General features: G+C 35.4%; 1 protein-coding gene across 1 annotated transcript; it reads right to left on the reverse strand.

Moving 5' to 3' along the window:
- Positions 1-8,545: 8,545 nt before the first annotated feature.
- LOC145597665 (transcription factor bHLH157-like) lies at positions 8,546-12,659 on the reverse strand. The gene is made up of 9 exons (XM_081653885.1): positions 12,089-12,659; positions 11,521-11,610; positions 11,304-11,406; positions 11,143-11,202; positions 9,950-11,023; positions 9,757-9,858; positions 9,504-9,665; positions 9,283-9,408; positions 8,546-9,174 (listed from the first exon to the last, which is right to left on the reverse strand). The coding sequence occupies exons 1-9, from the start codon at positions 12,196-12,198 to the stop codon at positions 9,004-9,006; spliced, it is 1,998 nt and encodes a 665-aa protein (XP_081510011.1). The 5' UTR covers positions 12,199-12,659; the 3' UTR covers positions 8,546-9,003.
- Positions 12,660-14,279: the final 1,620 nt, after the last annotated feature.

A 14,279-nucleotide genomic window follows, 5' to 3' on the forward strand; every position in this document is an offset into this window, starting at 1 on the left:
AGTGTAATTTTGCGTTGCATAGATATGCTCATGTCAAAAACGATTGAAAAATTATGACATATCAAGCCATACACAAATTTGGCTCAGACTCGAAATGATCTTATCAAGTCAAACTCAAAATGGGTTTTAAAAGTTTGTTCAAATATGATAAAAATAATCAAACCCCAACGAGTTATGTGATTTAGGGTGTGTCTTATACATCTATTCACCTAATTGGGTCATTTTCATTTATCTTATCTTATCTAAACTTATCAATCTGACCTTATTAAAACTTATTTAAATTATAATTTAAATTTAGGTAACCCTTATCAGAACTTATTTTTCTTAAATCTGAACTTACGAGATCTGAAATAAGTAAAAATAAAGTGAATAGAATAGGCATTCGGCTCGTTTTGTGATCAACCTTAAGTCCCTAAGTACCCTAACTATCAAATAATTGAGCTAGAGCATATTATGGATTATGAAGTCTAGTTTCTAAATTGGATAGGTATACTGAGAAAAGGGCGAAAAAGGTGAAGGAATGAAATACAATAAAAATGAAACTTGAGTTTGAAGGCAAAATGATAACGCATTGACCTACAAACAAAACAATGCCCACACAATTTATACAGGTCACCACAGTCGGCTAGAACACAGGCCATTACTACAAAGCTGCTTTTAAGTCGGCCATTACCATTTTTTATTTTCTTTTATAATTTTGGTCCGACCATTATAATTATTACCCAACATTTTCATAATGCTTGCATGCAGTAACTAGAAATAAAGATATGTAAATACTCTACTACTGTAGTATTATTAGTACTACTCCGTATTACCCAAAGTTGGATTGTTGTCTTTCAAAAATAATGTCTAAGAATTTTTACATTTTAATTGTAATTTGGTACTAGTAGCTTAATTATTAACGAGATACAAACAATATTAAATTTTTAATGCTCTGATAATTGTTTATGCACGCTTATATCTTTCAAATCTCTTCTATAAACATACCATTTACTCCTTATCTCCCTAATTTTAATAATAAAGAAAAAATTAATTACGTTTGTGTGAAGATATGTAAATTAATTAATATAATTAAACTCAAGTTATAGAAAAATAAAAGTGGGAATAGCTTGAAGTGTTATAGTTTAAGTTATCAACTTAAGTTTTATTTCTGGTCTAAACAAAGTCAACCAACAATATATATAACTAGTGTGTACCCCAAGCATTGCACCGGATTGCTACTTTAATTATTCCTTGTGATTATATGTATTTGATATTTATAATGTCTTTTTTTTTTTTTATTAATTAGACCTTGTGATTTGCAAATATATACATTTATTTTCATGTTTATAACATAGTTGATAACTGGCTTAGATGTTAAATAATCATCCTTCTTATAAAAGATGGAGTAGGTGACGTGGCATGGTTTACGTGGCACGAAAACGTTCTTAGTAACGCCTTTTAATATATTAGTGTAAGAATTTGTAGATCCGAGCTCAAACAATCAACAATGGTAGCAACTAGCAAATTCCGCCATTGAAGCTTGAGGAGAAAATCAGAGAGAGAGAATCTAGTGAGAGAAAATATTTTTGGGAGATTAATTTTGTATATTGAATAATTGAGGAATAAATCATTACAGTTGAGCATTTATACAAGGAAAGGTAAATGCATTTATTACATCAACTAATCAGTTATAACAAACTGCTGAGGTGGCATTAGTTTGTTATAACAGAAATCCTCACTTTGCTGAGGTGTCTGGCTGCTCTTCTAGACTGTTCTCAACATCCCCCCGCAAACTGTGCAGGGAAGAAACCATGCCCAGTTTGGACAAAAGATCATTAAAATGGGCTGAAGGCAACACCTTAGTAAATACATCAGCAAGCTGATCTTTTGTTGGCAAATACACAATTTCCACAAGCCCTTCCAAGACTTTATCCCTTATAAAATGCACATCAATTTCAATGTGCTTAGTACGTTCATGCTGAACAGGATTCTTGGCAATGTAAATAGTGCTTTGGTTATCACAGTGTAATGTGACAGGTCTGAGACTAGTAACACCCAATTCTTCCAATATTCTCACTAACCAAGCAACCTCTCCTGCAGCAGAGGACATAGCTCTGTATTCAGCTTCAGAGGAGCTTTTGGATACAGTAGCCTGTTTCTTTGATTTCCAACTGATTGGAGAACCACCAAACAACATCACATATCCTAAAGTAATTACCTAAGTCCACTAGCTTATGCAGATAGGGAAGTAGGGTCGAATCCACAGGGAAACAAGTCTTTCTACTCCTAATTAATTATTATAACCTAAATTATTAAAGTAACCAATCTTTGTTGTGATTATAAACTATACTACGAAGATTATGAGTAAGGAGAATAATTAAGGAAGAAATCAATAATAATAAAGCCTAGGGCATAGGTTCACTAATAAACAATATTCCAGGGTAAAGCACAATAATCAATCATCAATGCATTAATTAATCAGATCATAAAGGGCTTTCGCTACGTATTACAATCACAGAATTAATTTACCGGTATTAAATCTCATCTCTCGAATCTCGACCTAACCATTTATAATTTAATCTGCCTATTGAAACTAAGCCTAAACATCAATTCTCATCTCTCGAATCTCGAATCAATATTGCTAAACTCATACAATTAAACCTGGCCAAATCTAATTGCATAGCATTAAAACAATCAATAGGAAATTAATTAAGCATTAATAATCAACAATCATAAAATTACCCTTTCATATTATTTATCAGATCCCCAGAAACCCTAGAAGGAAAACTACTCAGACATAATTAAAAATAAGCAAAACATAATATTTAAACAAGACATGAAAGAAAAATAGAATGAATAAAATACTGAGATTAATTAAGAGAGAAATCGTACCAAGACAGCGGAATTACAATAGAGTTGAGGAACAAGAAAGAAAATAAAGTCTAGAGAGAGAAAGTTGAGTAGAGAGAAGGAAGAGAATAAAAACTAGAGTAAGAATAGTGAAGAAGACCCCTAATCTTGCCTAATAATAACACATTAATACTAAGCAAGACAATCACCGCTAAACAAAACAAATCGGAAATCAAAACTCCCTAATTCTACACGCGCCCGGTCGGGCAAGGGCTCGCCCGACCGGGCCCGCCTTTTTTCCTCTCAAATACTTTCTCGCGCCCGGCCGGGCAGTGGCTCGCCCGACCGGGCCCGCCTTTTTTTGCCTCTGATGATTTCCCGCGCCCGGTCGGGCGCGTGCACCGGGCGCGTGTTGATCTGGCCCGCCCGGCCGGGCGCGCCTCCGGGCGGAGAAGGTAGTCTTGGGCGAGGCTTTTGGGCCTCGAAACCTCCAACTCTTGGGCCTCCGAACTTGGCCCAAGTCCTCAAATCTTCATAACCGAGCCCTTAATCACCGATTTGATCCCTCCAATCGGCCTTGGGCTATCGAACGCGGTCGCGGTCTTCCAATACTTGTAGATGCTCCTCGAAAAACCCGGGAAAATGCTCCAAGTACACAAATTCCTACAAAACTCAAGCAAAACTACCAAAGCACTGGAAAACACAAATTAGTAATAAAAGTGGCTCGTAGAAGCCAAAAACACTACTAATTACGACCAAGGGACGGGGATAAAAATATATATAAAATGAACACATCAACTACCCTAGCCTTATACCTTTCAACTGTCCCATCAGCTTTGAGTTTAATTTTAAAAACCCATTTACACCCTATAGCCTTTTTACCAACTGGTAAGTCAACAATAACGCATGTCCTGTTATCCACCAAAGCCTTCAATTCCTTATTCATTGCAGCCACCCACCTAGGGTCTTGAGCAGCCTCGGAGTAAGTAGCAGGTTCAACCATAGATTCAGTGAAACACACAAAAGAGTGATGAGCAGGAGAAGTATCAGTAAAACTGATCAGATTACACCAATGGAGAGTAGTCTGATCAGAAGAAGTGGTATGACAGTAGTAATCTGAATGCCAGGAAGGTGCTTTCCTTGGCCTATCAGATCTCAAGAGCTCAGATTCGGTAACTGAATGTGTATGAGGAGGAGGAGGTGAAGGTGGAGCAGAATTATTGAGAGAAGTAGAAGGTGGAGTAGAAGGTGGTGAAGTAGGTGGAGAAGAAAGAGGAGAAGAATGTGGAGGTGTGACAGGAACAAACTCAGAAGAAAGGAAGATATCAGGAAGTATATCATCATAGATGGGTGTAAAATTTGTGATGGTAGGCAAGAAAAATGGAGAAGGAGTATAAGAAGAAGAAGAAAAATGAAAAGGGAAGTGATGTTCTTTAAAAACAATATCTCTAGAAATATGTATCTTATGAGTAGCCAAATCCAAAACCTTATAACCTTTATGTCCAGGTAAGTAACCAATGAAGACATGAGGAGTGGCTTTAGGATCCAGCTTAGATCTTCCTTGTTTGAGAGTAGAAACAAAGCACAAACAACCAAATACCCTCAAATAATCAAGTTGAGGAGCCTTCCCAAATAATATCTCAAAAGGACTTTTGTTGTTTAAAACCTTCAAGGGCATTCTATTGATCAAATGTGTGGCACAAAGAACACACTCATCCCAAAATTTGACAGGCAGCTTGGACTGAAAATAAAGAGCCCTAGAAGTCTCTAGAAGATGTCTATGTTTCCTTTCCACAACCCCATTTTGTTGGGGTGTGTCAGGACAACTCTTTTGCTGAATTATGCCTTTACTAAGAAAGAAACTCTTCATGTCCCCTTCACACAATTCAAGAGCATTATCTGACGTTACTGACTTGACAGATACAGCAAATTGATTTTCAACATAACTCACAAAATTAGAGAAAATAGAAACAGCCTCAGACTTTTGTTTCATAAAGAAAACCCAAGTCATTCTAGTAAAGTCATCAACCACAGTCAGAAAAATATTGCAACCAGTATGAGCAGTAACCTTATAAGGACCCCAAACATCTATGTGTATCAACTTAAAAACACAAGTAGTTTTTATTGAGCTTGAAGAAAAAGACATTCTAGGTTGTCTAGAAACAGGACAAATCTGATAGAAATCATTGCCTAAACAAGGTTTTTGTATCTTATCAGAAAAGAAAGAAACATACCCAAGCTGAGATATAGGTAAATGACCCATTCTCAGATGCCAAAGCTTGGAATTATTGACCTGCTCCTCAGAGAAAGAAACAGCTGCCATGCTTTGCTGACAGTTATTGGCTTGAATCAAACTGTCTTCTAGATAGTATAACCCTCCTCTGAGCTTACCAAGCACTTGAGGCTTCATTAAAGAACTCTGAATAAGACATGTGTTATTAGTGAACACTGCATTACACTTCAAGTCTTCACAGATTTTAGGAACAGAAATCAAATTGAACCTAAAATCAGGAACATATAGAACATTCCTTAAAGTAATGTCAGAGTTTAACTGAACATTTCCTTTATGTGTGACAGCAACTCTTCTTCCATCTGGAACAGTAATGTGATTATCAGTGCCATTCAATTCAATCCAACTTATAAACATAGACTTGTCATGGCAAATGTGGTCAGTGCACCACTGTCTATTATCCATCTATTTACAATAGAGGATAACAGGAAAATTTTACCTGCTACATTAGCAGATTTGTTGCCAGAAGCATCTCCAAATCCAGAAGCATCACTATTGTTTCTCTGACTAGCCAAGAAGTCTAAAAACTGCTGTGCTTGTGCTGGTGGTAAGATCAGACCACCCTGTTCACCTGAAGATCCATCAAAATCATTACTATGAACATTAGCTGCCACCCTTTTGTTCTTGAATGGCTGAGGATATCCATGCAGTTTGTAACATCTCTTCATACTGTGACCTGGCATTTTACAGTGATCACAATAGTAGTTCACAGTCCTCTGAACACCATCTGAAGCAACATTGAACCTTTGAGACTGAAAGTTAGATGTATTGTAGTTTTGAGAAAAAATGCTGAGTTGGTCTGTTATTCCATCTCTCCTGTGGTCTTCCTCCTCTATTCACAGCTAAAGCCATAGCATCATCAGAAATTGACATAGTAGTATCTCTATGTTCCTTATACAGCTTCTTGTGTTTCTCTTCTTGCATAAGAAGTCTGTAGGCATGAGAAATCATAGGCAGAGGCTGCATCAACAGAATTGTACCACGAACTACCTCAAAACCATCATTAAGTGTCATAAGAAACTTAACCAATCTCTTGTCCTGTTGAGACTTAAGCATTTTCTGAGTAATATTTCAAGTGCAAGTAGAAGTTGCACAATGACAAACAGGTAATGGATCCACATCATCCAACTGATCCCATAACCTCTTGATTTTTGTATAGTAAGTAGAAACATCATCTGATCCTTGTTCCAGATCATTGATAGCCTGCTCAATTGCATAAAGGACAGTGCCAGAGGAAGCATCAAATCTCTCCTCAAGGTTCACCCAAATTTCACGAGCTGTCCCAAAATATAGAACACTCCTAGCCAAATTATGATCCAAAACACCTAAGATCCAAGAGATTATCATACTATTGCATCGTTCCCAAGCTTTTAAGGAATCAGAATCTGCACTAGGCTTTGCAATTGAACCATCCACAAAACCTAACTTATTCTTAGCAGACAAGCTAATGAGCATGGACCTTTTCCAATCACCATAACCAGCACCATCAAACTTGTCAGACACAAGTTTCATGCCTGGATTATCCGAAGGATGCAAATAGAAAGGAGAAACAGGATCTTGCGATGGATCTAAAGGAGTTCTAGTGACTGGACTTCCCATAGTTCAAGAATAACAACGATTGAATGCAATTGAAATATGAATCACAGAATCAATTGAATCGAAGCACGGGAAACTACGACAATTGAAGAATTCGCAAGAACAATTGAAATTCAAGAGCAATTACCAGCAATCACCAAGAAGAACCGAAATAACGATGCAATTTGAGCAACAATCGAAGACAAAAACGAAGAAATGAAGAAGAATTGCAACTGACCATAAATCGAAGAGTAATCGACGAAGTACGAATTGAAGAACGAAGAACAAACTCGCAGAAGAAACGAAGTAAGCTTACTTCAGCTCTGATACCATGTAAGAATTTGTAGATTCGAGCTCAAACAATCAACAATGGTAGCAACTAGCAAATTCCGCCATTGAAGCTTGAGGAGAAAATCAGAGAGAGAGAATCTAGTGAGAGAAAATATTTTTGGGAGATTAATTTTGTATATTGAATAATTGAGGAATAAATGATTACAGTTGAGCATTTATACAAGGAAAGGTAAATGCATTAATTACATCAACTAATCAGTTATAACAAACTGCTGAGCTGGCATTAGTTTGTTATAACAGAAATCCTCACTTTGCTGAGGTGTCTGGCTGCTCTTCTAGACTGTTCTCAACAATTAGTATAAATGTTGATCAAAAACATAATAAAAAAATATTTAATGATCAAATGCGCGTTTTAGAATTATGTATAAAATTAAGAAAGTAATTTTAAAATGAGCAAGAGCAAATACAATTTTGTTGTTTTTTTTAAGTGGTTGGTGATTCAATTTTTGAGGCTAAGGTAACGTACAACAATTGAGAAGCACCAATGATAATGTGCGTAGTGGCTAATAAATGGAAATGCCCTACAAATAATAGTGTCCATACATTGTCCAAGCACATCCACAATGCTACAGGCCATAGAGTTGTTTGGTTTCATCAGATATGGAAACCATTTTCTGTACGGCTTCTTGGCCATCAATTATATACTCCTATTGTCAAAACCACACTCAGCTCTTCAAATTTTTATCTTATGTGAAACTATTACTTTCAATCTATGATGTAGCCTGTCAAATTATGATCCGATCCAACCCGTTCTAACCCAAAAAAATATGAGTAAAAATAATAATCAAGTTAAATAATTGTGGTTTGACATCACTGTGGTTTTCTGTTTTTTGGTTTTTTGTTTTTTAGAATCATATATGTCACATAATGAATAAAAAATTAGTCAAACTTATTAAAATCATCATAATATGAAAACTGACAACAGAATAGTGAAAACACCTTTTTCTTGTTTCCTTTTTTGGTTTTTTATTTTCAGAAAAACTGGAAACAAAAAACAATGCCAAACAAGCCCTAAAAATCTGAAATATCGTAAAAATTAAACTCCTTAGCTATATTGAAATATTCAGATCTAGGTTATGCTAACCTTCTAGATAGTAATTATGTAAATGGAATTAACTCGAGATATCGACCCAAGCTATATTGCTCAGGTGACACTAGTTTAAGTCAAATCCATTCTTAATTTGACATTTGAGTTTCTACATGTAATAATGCAATAATGAAGTGAGAACACTCCTTAGTGGCTTAGTCCTTACCAACCTCGCTCCCAACCAAATGATAAATAGAAATCATAAAAGCTAACACAATTCAACTATTGATTCCACTGCTTAGTCTTTATTTCTGTCGTTCATACTGTTGAAAGCAATCAAATATCCTGGAAGTTTAAGCTAAGACTTGTGGACTGCTGAACTTGCTATCTTTTTCATGTTCAGAAGCATAATAAAGCTTATGCAAAGAACATGCATGTTAACAAGCAACGAAGAACGAGAAATCGAGAGATGAGAGAAAGAAACTGATCTTCCATTCAAGTGCCAAATTAACTACAAAAATAATGAGAGGCAAAACAAGCAAGAGCCTCAAAGGTCAGCCCTAAGTATACCAGTAACAGTTTTCTAACACACTATATAGTAAGCTACATCTGCAATAAGCCCAAGGATATAAACAGGTTAATCACTAATAACAATTTACCCACAAGACCCAACAAAATTGAACAGGAAAAATAACTAGCTGAGTTCACAGATGATGAAAATCTGGCCGTTTTCGCTGCAGCTATTTTTTCAGTTCTACTTTGCTTGATTCGCCATGATACTCGTAGTGAGAGCGAGCAGTAACTTGCAGGGGAGGAGAAGCAATACACTTTGTGATGCTCTTCTTTGAGCTAGCGTGAACTTTGGCTATATTCCTAGATCTCTATACATAAACCAAATCCAAGCAAATTCTGTTAAGCCTAGTTACGATTAAATTGGAAGTGGCACAACATGCTGCTGGAAGTCACCCCAAAATGGAGCTGCATTGGTGACAATGTTAGCTGCCTCACAGGTTGTGTTCAGAACTTCACTTGTGTTTGTGCCTTGCAAAAGCTGCATAAGAGACACGAACACATCCATTCTCGTTACATGCTTGTTTCCCTGCACATTTAAATATACATTAGTCCCTTAATAAGATAAATGAAAATTACTGACTGGTTACTAATTACTTGAAGTTGTACATTGATTAACTTAGATGAAAAGATGTACCTCAACAATGAAGTGTGCCCATATTTTGTCGTTTCTCATTTCCATGACTCCCTTGAGTATGGTTAAGCCAAAACCCCGAACTGCATCAGCTATCTCTAGGAAGTATCCCCGTTCTTCACATAGCATCTACATGATGGAATTAAAATTGTTTAACCAAGAGTTCTTTTATATACAATGAAATGAAGGTGAAATAATCAGCATTATTGCCTTCAAGATCGTACCTCAATGAGCATTTGACCAGGTTCATTAAGATCTTCTACTATAATTGGGCAAAGGAGGTTTGAACCTCCAACTTCGTATGCCCAAGTAGCATTACGCCTACCATTACCACCCGAAGAAACTGAGGTTGAACTTCCTACTAGGCCGTTATCATGGCCAATTAACTGAAAATTCAAAATAAGCAGTAATTTGTCAGAGCATGTTTATAACCAATCTGTCAAAAATGTAAATCTTTTCAGCAAAATTATCACAAACCTTTGATTCATCGACTTGTTTGAGTTTGCCTGCATGCTTGTTCAAGTTTTGCAAGAAAAGCATGTGTTTAATGGTGCGGTTCAGCAAAGAATCAATGCTCAGCTGCAATATCAACATCATCATCAGCATTCAGCAATATTCAGGGGAGTATCTAAGGAACAACAAGAGATGACACAAACAGAAAGTAATATACCTTTGCACCATTAGGGATAAGGTCTCTCAAGTCTTTGATTCGATCAGCAATCAACTGTCGGTCTTTGGGCCTTGGACGCGTACTTTCTCCTGGCCTCGCTCTTTTCTTGGTGGCCTTTGGAGGTTCTTCATTCCTCTTACTTTGTGTATTAACAGCACTGACGCAGCTCTTGGCATCCATGCTATAGCTTTCATCAATCCACAACCTTCCCTGTGCTTTCTCCATGCAGTCTTTTAAGGATCCAATATCCTGCATTTTATGGCCACTAGTACTTGTAGGTTGCATCATTTTTACTCCCCAAGAATGGTAAGTTTGCTGCAATTGGTTATCGACAGGTTGATAGGCTTCAGTTTTCCTCTTTTTGGATGACGGCCATTGATCTTCTATGCAAGATCTAGGGGTAGAACTACTGCTAGAACCATCTTTCAAAAGATACTCCAAACCTAGCTCAGTGAACAACCCTTTTCTTGGTGCAGCAGTCGAATTGCCTCCGACCCCTGAGATGCATTCAGAGAAACTCATACCGTCATCAATAGGCAAGGGATTAACCTTATCTTCAACAGCATTGACAACATCTCCCAACTCTCCACAGCCAAAATCTAACGCGTTAGTCAAAGAACTTTGCGAAGTGGAAGTTAGTTGTTTTCCTTGGATGTTAGAAAATAGGTTGCTTCCACCCAGATCTGATGACATATCATCAGCAAGCATAGCTTCTAGATCAAATCCAGTTACACACAGCTTTGATGTATCAGCAAGCCACTGTGAAAGATCATCCGCTTGGCATGTATCGAGTGCAGAAGCTGGAAGAAGAGCAGGCTTAAATTGCTCTCCAAACACCTCTCCAGAAAATGGTAAGGAATCGAACAAAGAACAACCTTCGATGCTATTTGCCCAAGGCGTAGACACATCATCACAAAAGGAATTTTGGGACGAAATTACGGAAGATAATAGCCCATTCTGGCCATTGGCATCAGAATTAGACAACAAAGAATTACTTCCTGCTACCCCAGCAAAATAATCTCTATCTCGAAGACACTTCCTTGCTTGATCCAAGATCTCTGGTGTTTCAAAAATCTACCACAGAAAACAGTACATACATTTAACAACCACACCACCACAGACCAACAGATTATAAACCATGTAAAAAAGACACAAAGCAAGTTCCTCTGCTGTTCTGCAGCACCAATACTAACCTCTTTTGTAGACCCGAATTGTACCGCGCCTCGCATCTCCACTGGAATAACAGCAACTGTCTGCAAAATCGACGAAAACAATCTATAAATATAGCTAATCAATTACAGAATGCTCAAATGATTTACATTATGCAGGACAGATTGAACCCAAAAGAAAGTACCTTAATTCCAGCTGAAAACTGGAGATTTAGTTTGCAATGATCTGTTAAACCATTTACAAACATCCATCTATGTTTCCCATCGAATGCAGCTTCACCAATTACACTGAAAAAACAATTTTATCAAGATTAGACCAGCCATTATACAAATCAAATAGACTATGAAACCCGAAAACTCGAAATTTAAGCCACAAGTTATGAAAAACTATACACAGCTTACCCTTCACCAAACATGTGGACTTGCAAAAGCACACTATCCATTACACTTGCAACATGATTCTCATAATAAGCATCTTCCACAGTTAACAACCTGATAAACACAAAATTTCCAAATTTGGCTTCAGTCATTCAGATCAAATCAACAACCCTCATTAATCTTTATTACAAATTAATTTAGACTACTTGCACATTACTCAAATCACAAATTTGAGTAACATGTTGTCAGTTTTTTAATAAATTGGTCTTACTATAATAGTGAAATCAAAGGAAAAGTTGTATACATCTACATTTTAAATAAATGGTCCAAAGTAACCAACCCCACTTCATTAGCAAAAATGAACTTTATAATAACTGAAATTTCCTCAGTTTAGGAGTACTAAGATGCAGTATAATTAACTTTTTATTTTCCTTCTCTTTTTTTGGATGTGTTTCTAGGTAACACAACAATAACCCAAAATTGTAATTAGTACTAGAAAATCAAATTAGTTTGATTAATTATCAAACTTGAAAGTCATATGAAATTCAGCAATTATAATTTATAAACAGTAAAAAAAATAAAATGAACTTACATATGATTCTGTGGATCAAAACGCCAAAAAACACCATAAGACCAACCATGGCTCAAGCATAAATTTCTGAGTGTCTTCTTAACATATGATTCACCAATTTCCAACCCCATTTTATTTTTTTTTAACTTCCCAGTACAAATCAAAGAAATCTTCTTTTTCAAAGATTTTCTCTTCGTCTTCTCAAATCTCAATCTTTCTCCTGCTATAAATCAATCATTTTACTGCTATAAATTTACCCACTTAAGATCAAAACTTGCCAGAAAAAACCCAAAAAAGGAAACTTTTTTCACCCAACAAATTTAGGAACAGAAGAAACACCCAAGTAGTAATTTCTGATTTCAGAGCTTTTCTGAACTCAGAAAAAGCTAAATTTCTAATTTTCCTCAACAAAAACAAATAAAATAATTTTCCTGCAAAATTAGAGATGAAAATAGAAACTGGGTATTGCTGATTTTACAGTGTTAAATAAGAAAAAGAGTGTTGTTTGAGCTAAGTGAAGCAGAAGAGCAAAGAATTGAAGATTGAAATGCAAAAAAAGAAGAAAGAAGGGGTTTTATAAAAAAGAAGAAAGGAGAGAAATGAGTAAAGGAGGGGAGAAGAAAAAGGGACCAAAAGTGGATTATGATTTTTCCTTTTTTGTAATTTAGCTATTGTTTTTGTCTCTCTCCTAAATACAAAAATCAGATGCTATGAAAGGGATCGAGGAGATCCTTCTCTTATTAATATTGCTTGTGTCATATCTTGCTCTTGGTCTTGTCCATTTCATTGTTACTAGTCGTAATTTTTTTTTCAAATTTTTGTGAAATATGTGTATTAAACTATTAACTATTAAGTTTAATTACCATAACATTTTAACTTTAATGTACTTAGTATTCCGTTTGTTTGTTAAATGTTGATGAAAATAGTGGACGATAAAGGAAAGAATGAAGAGAATTAGGCGACGGTAAAATAATAAGTGATTCAATAGTGCATGAGGTCTAACTTCATGGTCGTGTTAGTATAAGGCATGGAAGATTAATTATTGGGTTGCAAGCATCTATGAAAGTGTTAAGAGGCGCTCTTGGTGGTAAGACCATTGAGCACATCTGTTATCTATGTTATCTACATACTAGATTAAATAACTAATACGAGTACAAGATAAAAAATGTATTAACTAATAATATGCGTAGAATAACTAATAGAGCTAAAACTGTAACAGATGTGTTTGTAAAATACTCTTATAATAAGCCATTTTTTGCTAATGCTATTCCATATTAGTTACACTTTACTTTTAGTTATCCTTTTCAATTAGTTACATCATTTGTGATCTACAATTATTGGTTAAATATTTGTATTACTAGCTATAGAGATTTGAGAATATGATGACATCATAAATTTATAATAGTTTTATCTGCTAAATTCGTCATACAACTTATGTACTAAAATTTATATGTATGTGGAGGGATAATTAGCTGGTATCGAAGTAATATACCTTCCTTCTCAAAAAAATACTACGTAAATGATACTCGTACTATATACTAAGGGTCTGTTCTAATTTACTGAACTGAACTAAATAGAGCTGAAATGAATATTTTATGAGAGAAGGAAATTAGGAGCTAAACTGAACTGAACTGATTGGAGCTGAATTGAAATTAAGCTGAAAAGAACAGGCCCTTAAATGTTGATAATCTTGATGTTAAGTAATAAAATTTTTAATTAATTAAGAGATTAAAAATACAATAGTGAGGATCAATTCCATTACCTAACATTTAATTCTATCCATTATTTAGCACATAGTGGTTAATAATATAATCTTTGCAAGAAATAACTATGGAGTAGTACGTTAATTTTCAAAATTACAGAATGTTTAACTTCGCTTACCTACCAATTCATCTCTTAAGTCATTTGATTAAATTTTCTTTAATTTATCATAGAAGTCTGTTAAATATTTAAAGACTTTTCGTGTTTAATTCTTTGCACTGGATTATCTAGTAGATAGTCAATTTAAGGATTAAGCATTAGGTGAAAGATTGTATAAATAATTAAGGGCTGTAATACATGTTTAAGGCCAGGTTACAATTAAGTACAGACTACATAGTACGTACTTTGTAATAGTATAATATTTGTAGGCATTATAGTCATAGTCCAAATGCTAAAGCAAAGATCACAGAGATCTTAAGTCACTATCCACAATTCAAAGTTAGCCGACCTT

This window comes from Chenopodium album, chromosome 20, assembly GCF_948465745.1.
Source record: "Chenopodium album chromosome 20, dcCheAlbu1.1, whole genome shotgun sequence".
Lineage (NCBI taxonomy): Eukaryota > Viridiplantae > Streptophyta > Magnoliopsida > Caryophyllales > Amaranthaceae > Chenopodium > Chenopodium album.

What these genes read in the sequence shown, in the direction of transcription:
- LOC145597665 (XM_081653885.1), bottom strand. Translation starts at nt 12,198, where the DNA reads ATGGGGTTGGAAATTGGTGAATCATATGTTAAGAAGACACTCAGAAAT. An exon ending in TTTGATCCACAGAATCATAT is followed by an intron (nt 11,611 to 12,088) that starts GTAAGTTCATTT and finishes TGTGTTTATCAG; the next exon opens with GTTGTTAACTGTGGAAGATG. An exon ending in AATTCGGGTCTACAAAAGAG is followed by an intron (nt 11,024 to 11,142) that starts GTTAGTATTGGT and finishes TTTCTGTGGTAG; the next exon opens with ATTTTTGAAACACCAGAGAT.